This window comes from Lutra lutra, chromosome 11, assembly GCF_902655055.1.
Source record: "Lutra lutra chromosome 11, mLutLut1.2, whole genome shotgun sequence".
Taxonomy (NCBI): domain Eukaryota; kingdom Metazoa; phylum Chordata; class Mammalia; order Carnivora; family Mustelidae; genus Lutra; species Lutra lutra.
In genome coordinates this window covers 10383671-10400317 of record NC_062288.1, presented here as the reverse complement: position 1 = coordinate 10400317, position 16647 = coordinate 10383671, and the positions used below count along the sequence as shown (strand labels likewise).

Here is a 16647-nt window from a genome sequence, read left to right as displayed (position 1 = left end):
TTCTCACATTTAACATTAAGCCACATTTGACATTATTGATTGCTCCCCCTCTTAAGTCACCTCTTCAGTAAGCTTCTGTGACACTACTGTATGCATTTCAACTACTTCTTTGGCCACCAGTGCAGACTCATCCTTCACTTCCTGCCATGCCCAAAACTCAGTCTCAGGTTTCTTCTCTTCTCTCTCTCAAAACATGTCTCTTTCCAATTAGACATTCAAGGGTAGCACCATCAAAGACTAAGCTCCGCCCCCCCCAGATTTGTTCTTTCATTGTTCCCATCTCAGTGATTATCAGTGCAGTTCCTTCAATTACAAAAATCTAAAGCCCACCTCTCCCTCACTACCTATGTCCAGTTCATTGCCTTCTAAACATACCACAGTCTATCCCCTCCTCAACTCCACTGACACCACCCTAGTCCAGTTTAGGCTCTCTAAATCCACCCCAGTCCTCTCATTTTTCTCTTTGCTACAGAAAGACTAATGTTTTCATAACTCAATTGTCATCCTGTCAGTCCTCGTGCAGTGGCTTCCTACTGTGCTTAGTATTAAACAGAATTGTTTAGCTGAATGGACCTTATCCTTTTGATCATCCACCCACCTCGCAAACCTTGTTTGCATCACTCTGATCCATGTACCCTGAGCCCCACTTTCCATTCTGCCTCAGTACCTTTGTACATGCTGATCTTCTACCTAGACTGCTCTTCTCCCAGCTCATCTTGTGTCTTAATTAAAGGGAAGCCTTTCCCAACTAATTCAGTCTAATTCATGCTTACTTATTCTTCCCCAGGGAATATTCCCCAGGGAAGCCTTCCCAAACTTGGCCAGAGTGTTCTCTGATATCAGAGAACTGAGTTCCTTTCCTTCATAGCTAGCAGTCATCTCAACTTGTAATTATATTGTCCTTCCTGTGAGTTTATTGGTATCAGTCTTCTTTAGAATATTAATTCAATACCTGGAATATAGTAGTTATTGAAAGGGCAGGCCATGATTCTGGTCATCTGTAAAACTTGGAGAAGAATGTTATTTTTCCACTCCTTTTCTCATTAAAAAGTGTATAAGGATAACAAAGCATTCACAAAACAGTGATATAAAAACTCTTTTCTAAATAGAATCAGCAAGTCGTTATTATTATTATTACAAATGTTTCCACTATGATACAAGATAATCTAATATAAAATTCTCAATGCTCTGGGCCCTACAGGACACCTCTGTTTATTTTAGGGTCAGTATAGTTAGACAAGTACGACATACACATGTGATAGTCTGAGTTGCCTCGTTATAGTTACAATCACTTATTATAACATAGAAACTTACAAGAAAAATTTAGACTAGTTTGATATGTTGATTTAGGTTATTTAAGTACAGTTCAGCCAACAGATATGCTGACCAAGGTATTGTTAAGAGAAATACAACTTGAGGTGGAGTGGAAGACATAAATGTTTATTGTCATCAGAATTCAGTTTTCTCTTTATTATATTACTTCCATTTATTACAAAAGAAACTGAAAGAGTAATGGAAATCAAAGGAAGCTTTTTTGAGAGGAAAAATAAGACATAGGAATGTGCCTCCGGTTGGCCCTTCTTCTGACATTGCTCCACATATCAGTGATGACCTTCAGACCGTGTGCTTCTCTCTGCAGGCTTACAGAGAGCCAGTGCAAGAGCCCCTTCACCCTACCGGAGAGACTTTGAAGCCAAGCTCCGAAATTTCTACCGAAAATTGGAAGCCAAAGGATTTGGTCAGGGTCCAGGGAAAATTAAGTGAGTGTTCCAATGCTTGTTTACCGAATTCGGATGCTAGATGTTCCTATCCTTTTCTCCCCTATACCTTTGTGATACTTTTTGGAGATCGGATTCTATGGTGTGCTAACAGTTATGTTCATAGAAAGGAGGAAGGTAAAAAAAAAAAAAGTTGGGAAGAAAGAAGGAAGGAAGTTAAATTGGAAGAGAAGCAGGAAGGAAGGAAAGAGAAGAGAAGGAGAGAGAGAAAAAAACATTTCAGACAAAGGCATATACAAAATTAATGGTAGACCCTTCCAGAAAACCAAGAATCTTGAACTAAATTTTAAAAATTATGTATTTCCTCTTACTTATTCTTGGAGCAAATTTAATTCATTGGTCAAATTCATACATTCTATAACTTTGTAACAGAGGTCTAAGTGAATAGTTATATTTTTCCCCTCTGGGTTTATTGTGTTCATCTTTAAAAACTAAATCTTAACTCAGGAATCCAACTTAAGAGATTCTCTTTGGAATTGGTCAAAAGAATCCTAAAAGTAGGGCAATATGATGGAGAGCATCCAATTATAAAAACGTACATGTTGTTCTTGTGCTCCCAGTGTTTTGAAAAGAGCATTAAAATAAATCCATTGCTGAACCCGTGGGATCTGCACCAAGTTGGAGAGGTCTCATTGTGAGCGCCAAGCCAGACCATAAGCTTGGGTGCTCACAACTCATCTAGAGCACTCTCCAACATCAGAGCCCAGAGCCACTACTCACTGCCCACATGGCTTCTTCCCAGGCTCATCATTCGTCGGGACCATTTGTTGGAGGGAACCTTCAATCAGGTGATGGCCTATTCCCGGAAGGAGCTTCAGCGAAACAAACTCTACGTCACCTTTGTTGGAGAGGAGGGGTGAGGCACCAGCAGTTTTATGCAAACACCGAATTCAGTGTGGGCAGGCCATAGTCACCAGATCTTCATGATTTTTCTCAAAAAAGAGCAGGGTAGCTCTTAGCCTTTGCCCCAGGGTGATTCTGATCATGTCCTTCCAGGAGGTCTTTCTCTCTCCAGGCACTGCCAAACTTTAGAATTATGTTCTTCAAAAGCCCAAGATTATTGGCTTGTGCTATAGTCTGAGGTTACACATTTATACTGTGCATAAGCAAAAATTCAGACTTAAGCTAATGGATCTTTACTTTTTCAGGTTGTGTACACTTTTGAGTATCTGATCAAAAAGCTCTTCCTCCTAGAGTGCACATAAAGAACTACATAGCAAATTTTCCCTAGCATTTCAGTGATTTTGTGAAAAACCATCTCCAACACTGGAAGATAAGCCTACCTAGGAGGGCGTATCACAACAAACTTGGAAGTTTTCTTGGTTCTCACACAGGTACTATCATGGGAAACTCTTTTATGCCTCTCACAGCAAGCTCTTTCTTTCAAATGGGCCAGCTGTGTGTTTTATCCAGTAGGATCATATGATTGAATAAAGGCTAAGAAACACTGCCATAGGAATTTTTTCATGGACATCTAGTAAGAAACATCCCGAAACTGCTTCCTCACTTTCTGCAGCAGATTATGCTCCCACAGGCATCTGCTTTCCCTACACTGACTGAAAGAACAGACTAGCACCTGGGTAGAAACAGGCCCCTCCCCCCACAAGTAACAGACTTCTTGGGCCTCTGCTTCCTTTGCAGCCTGGACTACAGTGGTCCTTCGCGAGAGTTCTTCTTCCTTTTGTCTCAGGAGCTATTCAACCCTTACTACGGACTCTTTGAGTACTCTGCAAATGATACCTACACAGTGCAGATCAGCCCCATGTCCGCGTTTGTGGAAAACCATCTTGAATGGTAAGATCTGGAAGGCTCGCTTTCTCTGCTCAAAAGTTCTGGTCTTTCTCAGTCAGACGTCAGTAGTACTGACTTGAGCAGCACTATTTCTTGTTTAGAGCAGTGGGCCAGATACTAAGAGGGGTAATGAGAGTGAACAAGAAAGCCCTAGAAAGAAGATTCTGTTAGTTTTCACCCAGAACATGAAAGGAATTACTAAAGACACTGCAGATATACTATCAACGGCAAATCGCTGAAAGAGCCAGTAATTGCCTTCTGAGGAAACACTGAGGTAAGTAGACGTAGTTGAACGTTGAAATGTTTACCAAATGTTGAAAAGTCTACTAAAATCATGAGAGTCCCCAGTGGAGGCTTCTTGGAAGTATACACTGGGCTGGACATGTTCTTGACGGTGGACCAGTGGCTCCAGAACTGTCGATATCAGCTTGTGCCTCTTACTGTGAAGCAAGTAAGGCTGCTGGGCCGGGTGCTCTCCGAACATCCTCTCAGCTTGAAAATTCATTATTTCTTTGGTTTGTTTTATGGAGGCGTCCATTACCACTTAACCGAGATGTGTAAGAAGATAACTGTCAGTCAACTGTCTGCCATTCTGTGTGTGAGATACCTCAGATGTGGGTATTAGAAGTCTCCAGAAAGTTGTGTCGTACATCTAGGATGCAAGCTTCTTCCTGCTGTGGCACCACCACGCCTGATTGAAAAGTATTCCTACTCTCACTGTAGGAGCTACTGCTGTTAAGAGGGAAATGAGTCCTAGAAACTGATAATATCTTACGTTGCTCATTTTTGATGTGTTGTGACAGCTGCTGGGGGATGGAGCTCCTGGGGTGATCCCTGGCCTCCTGGCTTAGAGCCCCGATGCCCATATTTTGATGTATAGCATCAGAATAACCCACCTCTGCTAAGACTTAGAGCTATTGCACATGTCCTCTCTCTCCAAAAACCCTTAGCTCGGAAGTTCTTGAGCGGAGCCGCAGTGTATCTGCACTCAGTGTTTGGCCCAAGTGAGGAACCCAAAGTTGCCCATTGTTGTTCCATTTCCTGTTTATCCATAAGTGGATGTTGAAGTCTGTGAGGCAGAAGCACAGAGGCAGGGCAGGTGGAGCGTGCAAGTGGCCACTAAAGGGGTTTGTGACCCTGAGAATTGAAGGCCAGCTCTGACTTAGGTCACATCAGGCGGGGTTCATTCCAACAGTAGAGAGCGCGGTAGCACCCGCGACACGAGAGTACATGCATACGCATGTTGTCCTCAGTACAGTCCCTCAATTATCCCTTAGTTTGCGAGCGTGACATTTAAGATGGTGTCTTAGAAGTAGTGACTTACAGTCAGCGATCAAGAAAGAAGTATTTCCTTCAAATATACGACTGTGCTAAGGTGTTGTGGGGATGTCTTCATTAATTTAGCATTGACGAACCAAACACACACTGTGTGCCAGGGAGATACAAAGATGAAATGAGGAAGCTCTTTCTCCCACAGAGTGGTGGAGTGCGTTGACCCAACAGCTGTGCTGCAGTGTCTTAAATGCCAGGCTACACATACTTCACACACATGCACATGTGTGTATAAGCCTGGGATGCATATATAAGCCTGAGAATTGTATTATATAAAATTGTACTACATTGTATTAAAGCCATGTATTGAAATACGTTGTACAACTCTCAAAACCACTCCACACAAGGTGGGGGTGTGGGGAGTGAAGCCAGTGGATCTTACAAAAAGAGGGGATGAGAGACTCAGCAGAGAAGGGGAGAGAAGATATGCCCAGGAACCAAATAGGGATTAAGAACTGAAAAGCATGAGAGGAAATGGAGCTTCCGCAAGCAGTGCAGACATATCAGAGCAGAGAATGACCTCAGGGTTGTGGTGGGAAGTGAGGCTGGGGCAGAAGAGGCAGTTGGTCATAACCTACATGGAGTATACTGTAATTAGATTTGTGGTTTTGAAAAGTAAATCTTGCCGTTGCGGGGAGACACATTTGAGGGGTAAGACTGGAAAGAGTGAAACCAGCTATAAAGCTGTTGATGAGTCAAGGGGTTCACACTCAGGCAGAGGTGGTGTCCCAGGAAGGAAGAGACTGGCTTGAAGGGCATCTTGGACGGAGAAGAGATTGAACTAGTTGGCTCACTGAAGTAATGGAGCCTCAAGGGAAGGAGAGAAGCATAGAGTTGCCTGGTTGGGTGGGCCGATACTACTGGCTGTGATGGGAGTTACATGAGGTAAACAGTACTCAAAGATTTTATTTATTTAATTGAGAGAGAGAGAGAGAGCACATGAGCAGAAGGGACAGGGAGAGGGAGAGATGGTCTGAAGCAGCCGCCCACCAAGTGCTAAGCCCAGCACGGGGCTCGATCTCACCACCACAGGGAGATCATGACCTGAGTCAAAACCAAGAGTCAGATGTTCAACTGACTGAGCCCCCCAGGTGCCCCTCAATGATGTTTAGAGGAAAGATGAGGAATTCACCCTTTGGCCAGTAGTTTGCACTTTCTTCTCTAAGGACAGGTTGATGTGTTGTGTAACTAGAACTATGGCCCTGGTGAGCTGGAGAGCAGCCGGGGTAGAAACTGAGATTGCAGAGTGGCTGCACTTTGAGAGGAGAGGAGAGAGCCCTCAGAGCTTGTGCAGACGATGAGCAGAGCCAAGGCCCACAAGACGGGGACAGAGGGGGTGCGCTGGGCATGGGCAGACCCTGAGAGAGCTAAGAAGGAAGAACCTGAGAGCTGAGCTCCTGGGAGGAGCATGATGAGGAAAAGAGCACGCTGGTGGGAGCAGAAGGTGCTCAGGAGACGCCTGCTGGGGACAGGGGAGGCAGTCTGGAGAGGGGGAGGCAGAGGGGACATGTAGGCAGCAGAATGGGGTCTGTAGGGCTCCAGAACCTAGCATTTGGTGGACAGAACTGAGGGGATCCAGGAAGTAAGGGCATTCAGATGACCAAGGGGGCTACATTTGGATGGTGGCACAAGGTAAGCAGGGTCAGCGCCATGGTGGCATTGTTGGGACCCAGAGTTTTGAAGGAAACCTTGCAGTCAAGCATGTTTTAGTGCAAACACAGAGCAAGGCCACAAACAAAGACTTGTGGCTTGCTACCCGGGAGTGGCCTCAGTCACTTTCCACTGGGGAAGGTTGCTAGGCCGCCGCCCAGCCCCTGCTCTCACACCGGACTCGGGTGCCTTCTGCTCACCTCTGGCATGAGCGGCGGAGGACAGCCATGTAGATGTGTAAGTTACACTTTATTGCAGTGAGGAAGGGGACTGTTACACAGGGGTGTTACAAGCATTCACAGAGTTCTCTGGGTGAATGCTTTATAAACATCAGAGGCCCAGAAGTAGGTACCCTGTACCCAGAAGTAGGAAACCACTGCTTTCCAGAGGAAAGTACCTGGGGACTTTGCTCTGCCAAGGTCCCTACTCGTGTTGAGTATATTGGCTGTGCAGCCTAGAACAAAACTGCAGGTAGCTTTCTGAGCAGCTCGCCATTTCCACGGAGCCCTGGCGGACGAGGCCGCTGTAGTGCTGTACATTGGAGGGAGAATCGTTATAAGGTGAGCAGGGACTTCCCCTTTGATGCAAGGCAGAAACTGGAAACTTCCAGTCCTCCACACCCTGGGCCAGTAGAGACATGGGGGTGCAGAACGAGCACAGGAGCTGGACAGCACAGGGAGCCTCACAGAGACTCGGACCCTTCTCTCGTCTGCGCGTAGGGGGCCTGGGAGTGGGGAGCAAGCTTGTTGGGCGGTCAGAGCCATGGCTGAGAAAACTCGAGCCACTAGGGCACAGCCTGCTTTAGCTTTAGATGGGAAGCCCTGCTGGGCTGTGGGCATCGCAGAGAATATTCCTTCTGGGTGTCTTGATAGGAGCTGTCCTTGTGCCTAGTAGCAAATAGTTTTACAAAGAAAACTGAGCACCCTGAAGTGCTCGGTCAGCTCATTGGCAGACATTTTAAAGAGGGGCGCCAAGGAGGACTCACATCTTGGAGTCACTCTGGGCCTTACACAATGGGTGAGCACGGAGTGGGTGCCGAGGCCCCTGCCTGAGGCTTCGTCAATGTCACTCCTGCAGCTGGGAGATGATGACACAGTGAATCCTGAGTTCTCAAACCTCAAAGCAGGTGCCACACCCCCGCCAGCAGGATGGGCGGGGCTGTGGCTGATCTCGGGTCTAGGTACAGGGCTCTCCTTCCTTCCTCACTCCCAGGACTCTTTCTCCCACGATCCACGTGGGCTCTCAGGAGGATGATTCTTGCTGTGACCAATACTTCACACATTTGCAGACCAAAAGCAGAAAGCAGACCAAAAGAGTAGAGGACCCATCATGGTTGCAGCCTTGATTCTGTAAAGCTGGAAATTGTCCCCGATGCAGAACAGGCCTGGGCAGGGGTCTGCCTGGAAGGAGGAGTCACTCCTGCCCCCTGCCCACCTCTTCACTCTACACACCAGAAATAAACAGAGAGAAAATTCATCAGGTTTACAGGATCCCGACATCACCCAGGATGGAAACCTTGCTCAGGTGTGGCTGGAGGAGGCATCCTTGCACTGGTCTTTTTTTTTTTTCTTTCTTTCTTTTTGTTTACTGATCTTTATCTGTCACTGGCCTTCTTCTGTGTCCCATACTCTGATTTATGTGGTTCTCCCTGGAAAAGTTACCTTCATTGGAGCAGAGACAGGTCTGTCTTATTTTTACTCTAGCACATGCCTGCCAATTTGAAGTGTTAAAATAACCTGTCTTTGAGGATTGGCTGGATAACTGAGTGTTGCTCCACAAGCCACACCAGTCACTTCCTTGTACCAAGGCCGTTAAAATAGAGGGCTCCTATCTTCCATGTACAATTAGTTGCTCAAAGGTGACCCTTTGTTGCCATCTGTGATTTTAAAGCCCTTACAGTGTCAGCAATAAATGCACATGTCCCCTGGGAGCTTTGCACTCTGCTGTTACTGATGGAGAGCCTCCACCTCTTCTCACACTGTGCTGGGCCTCTCCATCAGCTGCTTCCAGGCCAGCCTCCCCGCAGAGATGGGCAGAGGAGCCTTCCCTGCCCGCTCCCGTTTGACTGCAGCTACCTGAAATTCTCTGGCCCCTGCTTGCTAATGTGTGGGCTTCACATACGCTGGGAAACAGCCAGTGAAATCAGAAGCCTATACCATGGGGCATATGGATTCTACCCACTCCCCTTTGTACCTACTCAAATGTTGAAAGATCCCAGTATGAGTGAATATATTGTACACACATTAAGGAAACTGAAAAAAATCTGATTTGGGGGGGGGGGTGTCATAGGCCTAAAGGGACTTCTTGTAATTGCTGTTTCTTTACTTATTTGTCCACTGACTTTACAAAATGAGAAGGACCCTGTCAGAGTCAGCAGTGATAACACTCCTGACAAGTAAGAGAGAGATCCTTCCATAGAAGCTACAGTCACAGGAGCATGCAGCCCTGCTGGACATGAGTCAGGTAGCAGTGGGCTGGTAAAGAGCATCTCGACACTCTTCTCCCATCCTCCAGCCCCACTGGCCAAACCACCCGTAAACCAGAGGGCAAGGGATCTCCAGACATTGCAGCCCATAGCAGCCTGTCCCCAGGGTTACTGTGCAAGGCAAAGAATGGTGGGAAACCCATGGAGGTGAAAGGCCAGGATTAAAAATAACTAGAAGAGCCTCTAGAGCTCAGAATATTACCATTTGCTAGACTCTGTGTGTCTATCATATGTGTCTTTGACTACAGAAGCCTCCAAGTCCTATTCCAAAGTCTGTATCTTCATTCTTTGCCATTTGCATATTAACGAGGTGCTCATATGCTGACCTTTTTATTCTTTTAATTGCTATTTTAGACTGATTTTATGGCCTGGAAATACAGGAGCTAATACAAAGCTAAATAATAAAACATCCATTGAAAGCTTGCTAACCATGCCAGGCACTGTTCTAGACACTTTTGTGTAACAATATTATAACCCAGATACTGAGTAGATGAAGATGCTGGTACAGATGAAGACAATAAGGTACAGATGTAACCAGTGTCACAGAGACAGTCACCAACCAAGTAGAGAGGGGAACCCAGGCATCCTGGCTCCAGCATCAGGCTCTAGACCACTTACTAGGGCAAAGGCAGGTATTTAAATGGACAGATTACAATACAATATGATAATTGCTATATATAACATGTTATGCCCTTACCACATTGTATGGTAATGAGCATTAGGTACAAGAGCCTTAAGAATGAGCGCGAGAGTATTATATTGTTGGACGTTTAGGTTTATTCTATTTTTAAAAAGATTTTTATTTATTTACTTATTTGAGAGAGAGAGAGAGGGAGCAGGTGGAGGAGCAGAGGGAGAGGGAGAAATAGACCTGCCCCCCTGAGCGGGGAATGACCCCAGGACCCTGGGATCGTGACCTGAGCAGAGGGTAGATGCTTAACCAACCGAGTCACCCAGGTGCCTGGGTTATTCCATTTTTTTAAAAAAACTGTGTGAACATTTAAATAAGTATCCTTTATATTTAAAAAAAAAAAAAAAAAAAGGGAAGTTGGGGCACCTGGGTGGCTCGGTCATTTAGCCTCTGCCCTGAGCTCAGGTCATGATCCCAGGATCTTGGGATCGAGCCCCACCTTGGGCTCCCTGCTCAGCCAGGAGCCTGCTCCTCCCTCTCCCTCTGCTCCTCCCCCTGCTTGTGTGTGCTCTCCCTCTCTCCCTCTCTCTCTCTCTCTCTCTCTCTGTGTCAAAAAAATAAATAAATGTGTGGGGAAAGGGACTTCCAGATAGAGGTCCCAACATTCCCAGCAGGGTGGCAGTGTGAACACACATGTGTCCGTTTGGTGTGGCTACAAAACAGAGATAAAGAGGCTCTAAAGGCGTCCTCATATTAGTAGGAAAGGGCATCTGATGGCATGCCAGGGACTTTGGATTTTATCATGAAGATGACAATGTGATATCTTTAGAGGAATGTCTTGATCAGATCTGTATTTTCAAAAGTCAACTCTGGTTATAAGTAGTTGAATTGGAGTGGGCAATGGGGGTGTCATTTAAGAGGCTGTTGAAACTGTTCTTTCAAAAGAAAATAGGGCAAAAGCAGTGGGAATGGACTTATTTCAGAAGGAGAATGGGCAAATGAGCAAAGCTTGGTGATGAATCATAGATGATAGAGAGTTAAGTATATGAAATTTTCCACTTGCTATAAAGTGATATATAAGAAAATACCAAGTAAAAACTTATCATGTATTCTGAATGAAGGTGACAAAACTGTAATGTGCAAAGCTCTAAACGTATTTTTATGTCTAATACAAAGTATGAATGGTGCAAAATGCATATATTTTCAAATTATTATGTTTGAGTAGGAAAGATTCACATTCAGTTTAAATATCTCCTCTAAGGGCTTACCCTGATCAGTTGATTTAAAATAGCCCATCCAGGGGTGCCTGGGTGGCTCAGTGGTTTAAGCCTCTGCCTTCAGCTCAGGTCATGATCTCGGGGTCCTGGGATCGAGCCCCACATCGGGCTGTCTGCTCAGTGGGGAGCCTGCTTCTCCCTCTCTCTCTGCCTGCCTCTCTGCCTACTTGTGATCTCTCTCTCTCTCTCTGTGTCAAAGAAATAAATAAAATCTTAAAAAAAAATAAAATAGCCCATCCATTTATATCTCTCCAACTTAACAGCTTTTCATAGTGACAGAACTTATTGCCGTATGAAATAAAGTATATTTATATATTTATCTTATATATTTATAACTCATTATTGATTTGTCTCTCCCCCTAGAATGTAAGCTCTGTAAGACCACGGCCTTGTTTTCCTAGTCACAAACTTGGCACTCAATAAATACATGTAGAAGCAAAGAGAGATCACAGGTAGGCAGAGCATCAGGCAGAGAGAGAGGGGGAAGCAGGCTCCCCGCTGAGCAGAGAGCCCAATGTGGGGCTCAATCCCAGGACCCTGAGATCATGACCTGAGCCGAAGGCAGAGGCTTAAACCACTGAGCCACCCAGGTGCCCCTCATTTCAATTTTTAGTTCAGAATATTTGGGATTCAGAAAAACAGTGCTCATTTTTGAATGTCATTTAAGATTCTACCAATTGTCCTCTCTAAGATCACCAGTGGAAGTTCTTTTCCTGTCTCAGTGATTCTAAATGCTGCTTCTCCCAGAGCAAACCTAAGATCTTAGCGCTGAAGACCAAACAATCGAAACAAGTGGATGGCTTCTCTGTTCTGAGGCAGAGTGCTAGAGTGTCACACGTGCTCTGCTTTAAGTACTAGCATGCATCACTTTAAAACAATTACTGTGATGTGAGTCACTCTTTACATTATCATCAGCAGCAGATTTTCAGAAGCCAGGCTTCAAATCTGACACTGTTTAATCAGTTTCTGTTCAACAGCTAGAAGGTCCGTGTGGTCATTTCATGTCAGTGACGGTGACCCATCTGACCCTACCAGTGTCATAACCAGAACTCTAAGACCTCTCAAGTCAAAATCTCCAAGAAGCTTTGTAACTGTAGCATAGACTCTTCCCCTCCTTTTGCCTCTGCCTTGGCCTCTCTCCCTTTCCAAGCAGACACTACTTGGGTGGTAAAAATCTTCTGCTTTCAGGTCTTTAGCAAAGGGAGGTGCGGGGAGGAGGGAGACTCCTTTGAACATGTTTAGAGGTTGGCCAAGTGGGTATTAAGTGTAATTGTAGAGTTTTATGGAACTTAAGAAGTCCTGGATAACATACTTTAAATGTCCCTTGCTACATGTGCAGAGTCTTGAATTAGTAGGTAGAAACCACAATATCACAAGATCCCATTGGATGTCTCCTGGCCTTTCAACCTCCCCAGGATCCCTCCTGACAGAAGAGCTCAGTGTATAGTTTTTATTTGAGTCAGGATCAGATAAACTCCCTTACGCCACGTCATCCAGCAGCAGTCGCTAGGGCTTTCTGTGGACCAAGAGCTTCATGGGTCCTGTCTGGCTGAATCTGAGTAGCCTTCCCAGCCGTGCTATCAAGTCACTATGGCACAGAAACTAGGTTAGAAATCACCATTAAAGTGTGCGTGACCTGTTGTGATTGTGTCCATTCTGTTCCTTTATTAACCCAGCTTTCTTCAGAACTTGCGAGGAAGTTTGGGCAAGATTTCAAAACTTAGAAAGAATGCTCACTTTGAACACTTGCATTATCTAGAAATAGACCTGAGGATTTAGTATATTTAAAATACTCAATTCAGTTGGGAAAGAGTGGGCTCCTCCGTTAATGATGCCAATACAATGAGCTGTGCAACAAAACATTAGGTTAAATTTCTCTCTAATCTGAAAGCATATGTAAAAATTATAGCAAAATTTCTTCAAGCAAATCTAGGTGCCATAAATATTCTAGAATATAAAAATTATTGAGGATGTAAAAGAAACAAGAAACCTTGTGTTGTAGAGACTTCTTAAATCATGATTGGAACCCTAGAACCTATCATAGAAAAGACATTTGAATATATATAAAAATCAGAAGACTTTTTTATGGCAGAAATACCACAAACAAATTCAAAAGGCAAGCTTAAAAAATGGATCTATGGTCATTTTAATGAATTTATTTAAAGATAACATGTGCAATTTTTTAAAAAATAAATTCGTAGGGGCACCTGGCTGGCTCAGTCGTTAAGCATCTGCCTTCGGCTCGGATCATGATCTCAGGGTCCTGGGATCAAGCCCTACACAGGGCTCCCTGCTCAGGGGGAGTCTGCTTCTCCCTCTCCCACTCCCCCTGCTTGTGTTCCCTCTCTCTCTGTGTCTCTCTTTGTCAAATAAATAAATAAAATCTTTTTAAAAATTTTTTTTAAAATTCCTAAGGACACCTGGGTGGCACAGTCAGTTAAGCATCTGACTCATGGTTTCGGCTCAGGTCATGATCTCGGGTCCCAGAATGGAGCTCCATGTCAGGCTCTGCACTTGACACTGAGTCTGCTTAAAACTCTCTCTGCCCCTCCCCCCGCCGCTTGCATTCTCTCTGCTTCTCTCTCAAATAAATAAATCTTTAAAAACAAATCTTTAAATACATTCCTAAAGACTAAAATGCCATTTGGTACAAAGGGCTTAGCTGAATTACTAGTTGGAAGCATGTCTCAGATATGAACCCCTCCACACACTCCTGCTCCTGGGGATTTGGTGCCCGTCACACAGCCTGCCTGCCAGCGAGCTTCCTCGGGCGTGTTATAAATGCTACGTGTTCGTGCTGCTGCCTTGCTCTCCCAACCTGGTCTCTCCTTTCTCTATCCCATTCTGCCACCACCCACCCACCACCCACCCCCGTTACTCAGCACAAAAATCTGTACTAATTCCCACTGTCTACAGAATGCAGTCCAGATTCCTCAGATCCTCAGGACAGCCCAGGAGGTCTGAGACAGCTGGCCTTGAGACACCGTCTGCCTCTCTGACCAGTTCCTCCTTTGTCCTCCTCCTGCGTCTCCCAGGGCTACACTCCACTCTCCTCCGCTCCCTGTGGTTCCTATTGTCCCTCAGTCATAGGGGTCCACATTTCATCCGCCCTTAAAGCCCACTTAAAATATTTAGTAGTTCCTTCCAGATTTCTTTGCTGAACTTTCTTCCGGAAAACAGCTTCTTCTCTTGAGTTCTTTGAGAACCCAAGGTGTTCAAACCCTTTCAACTGAAACTGCTCGCCAGTGGAATGCGCGTTCAATCCAGCATCTAGAACAAGGCAAGTAGAGCCAGTCTCCGTCAGGTGCCGGTGGCTGCTCACTTGCCCACTCAGATCCTCCTTCTGCCTCCCTGGGTCTTCGCATTGTGAAGATTTGTGTTAGTTTGGAAACTGGATCAGGCAACACCTTGCTGTCTTTGCTCTTTGCACCCAGCGTGGTGTCTGGCATAGAGGCAGCACCCCAGTTCCTGAGCCGGGGAGTCACTCAGCATGAGGTGATGATTTCAGAGCCTGGCAAACCTGCTTGCACATTTCTACTCCCTTCTTCAGTGCTGTGTGAACCTGAGCAGCTTTCCTAACCTATCTGAATCTCAGCCTCCTTGAGAGAACGGTGCCTGTTCTGCATGATGGAGCAGAAAGTAGAGCAGAAGGTTGTACATGTAGATGCCATCATTCTGTCCTCGATGTTCTGCAGCACATTGGAAAGTGCCAGAGAGAGCTAGAGTGGTTCCTTCCATCCACAGTTTCTCGACCTCAGCACTGGTGACATTTGGGGACCAGATAATTATTGGAGGGTTTGTCCCGTGTGTTGTCGAATGTTTAGCAGCATCCCTAGCCTCTGCTCTCTGGGAATGGTTGTGCCACCCCCGCCGTAGCCAGTTGTGACAACCCAAAATGTCTCCAGAGGTTGCCAGATGTCTCCTGGGAGGCAGACGTCTCCCCGTTGTGGACCCCTGCTTTTATGTTCCTATATGGAAAGGGGTTGGGCAAAGAAAAGTACCTCCCGGCTGAACAAGGGCAGCCACATTTTTGCAGGATAAAGAATATTTCTGCAGGCTTATCGTGTCGTAAAAACATGTTTCGTGTTGGAATAAGTCATTTTTTTTTTCGATATCTTTGGTTACTGGATCCTCATAACCCAGCCTCTGAGCAGGGACCAGGTAAGAGCCTCGGTGCCGCCAGGTCCCTGACTCCAGGCTCTGATTCCTTCTAGTCCATCCACAAGGGAGCCTCCCACTTGCTTTAATCATTTGCTTCCAGGACACTTGCCTGTTGGACTCAGCAGCAAAGCTTAGAGAGAGGCCGGACCTCTCAGGAATCAGGAGGCACGTGGGGTTCCTTGGGCTGGTTGCAGACAGGGAGTTCGCTCTGGCCGGGTGCTGTCACCTGCCCCGCAGACCACCTGCTCCCTCCCAGTGGGCCTGCAGCTGTGCAGGAGGGCCTGGTACCCCACGGCAGTCTTCCTGTAGACCCGGAGGGAGCAGCACCAGAGCAAACTGCTGGTGGGGCTGCCGGGGCCAAGTCCAACCCACTAGTAGCTGTGGCACCGGGAGATGAGCTTGGGGCCAAACCCAGCACTCAGCAGGCAGGAATGTGCACTGAACAGAGGGAACGAAAACAATGCTGGGCGCGGCATGGGAGCAAGGAGCTGGGGAAATGTCACCCTGTTGGAGGACAGAGCGCCGCAAAGAGTTCCCAGCTCCACTTTCCTAACACCTAGGCCAGAACAGCTCCATAGCAAGGAGGTCATTATTGCTGGCCCTTGACCCCACCGTTTGCAACCTGTGTTCACTTTCCAAAGGGAGTTCTGCTCACATAAGTTATAGGGATGTAACGTACAGCAGACAGAATGTAGTTAATAATATTATGACCACTTTGTATGGTGACGGATAACTAGTCTCAACATGGTGAGCATTCTGTAATGTATAAAAATATTAAATTACTATGACATGTACCTGTCCTACTAGTAGGACATTAGTATGTGAGTTATAATTGAATAAAAAAATATATTAGCAATCAATAGCCCTAAAAATGGCTCTTTCTGGGAGCCTAGTTGTGCCTAGCAGCAGAAGCATATAAGATTTCTGAGCAGATAATAAGAAGAGAGGCAAATTATAAGAGAGAATTATATAGAATTATAAGAGAGAGCAGGAAATTGATGGGAAAGAGCCCTGAGGAGGCAGGAGGGAAGAAGACCCATCACGCTAATGAAGAGAGAAGCTTTGGACCGGGGACGGCTCCCTCTTTGGGTTGGAGGGAGAGAAATGACAAGTGTGGGTTACAGGTGCACGCTTGAGGCTGGGGACACACGGAGGGGGGTAGTTTGGGCAAAAAAGAAGAACCCCTCCCCTGTTTACTGTGGTGGAAGGTGGCAAAGACAGATGCATGTGGGTGCGGGCGAGTGGGCTGAGTGTAAGTGTCCCATCTGCTTTGAGAAGAGATGGGTCTTTACACTCCACGCCCTCTCTGGGGTCTTCGCATAAAATGCGGGGGCCGATGCCTAAGGCAAAACTTCACTTCTGACTTTCAGACCATTTTTCCCCACCCGTCCCGTCCCCTCCCCCCACCCCAGTTTAAAAAAAAAAAAATGATGAGGGATTTAGAGTAATTCTCTTTAGTTGGCAAATGCCAAACTTGATTTACAAGCATACTTCCAGAACCCACCCCACAGAGTCTAATGGACCTGGCAGCTTCCAGAGCCC

General features: G+C 45.9%; 1 protein-coding gene across 3 annotated transcripts in view; it reads left to right on the top strand.

The window, feature by feature from the left end:
- HECW1 (HECT, C2 and WW domain containing E3 ubiquitin protein ligase 1) overlaps window positions 1–16647 on the top strand; it is a 460020-nt gene that overhangs the window by 407976 nt on the left and 35397 nt on the right. For all 3 annotated transcript variants that reach the window (XM_047695808.1, XM_047695806.1, XM_047695807.1), the window contains 3 exons: window positions 1640–1760; window positions 2521–2634; window positions 3420–3572. In XM_047695808.1, coding sequence (XP_047551764.1) covers window positions 1640–1760; window positions 2521–2634; window positions 3420–3572 — 388 coding nt within the window. The remainder of the gene's footprint in view (window positions 1–1639; window positions 1761–2520; window positions 2635–3419; window positions 3573–16647) is intronic.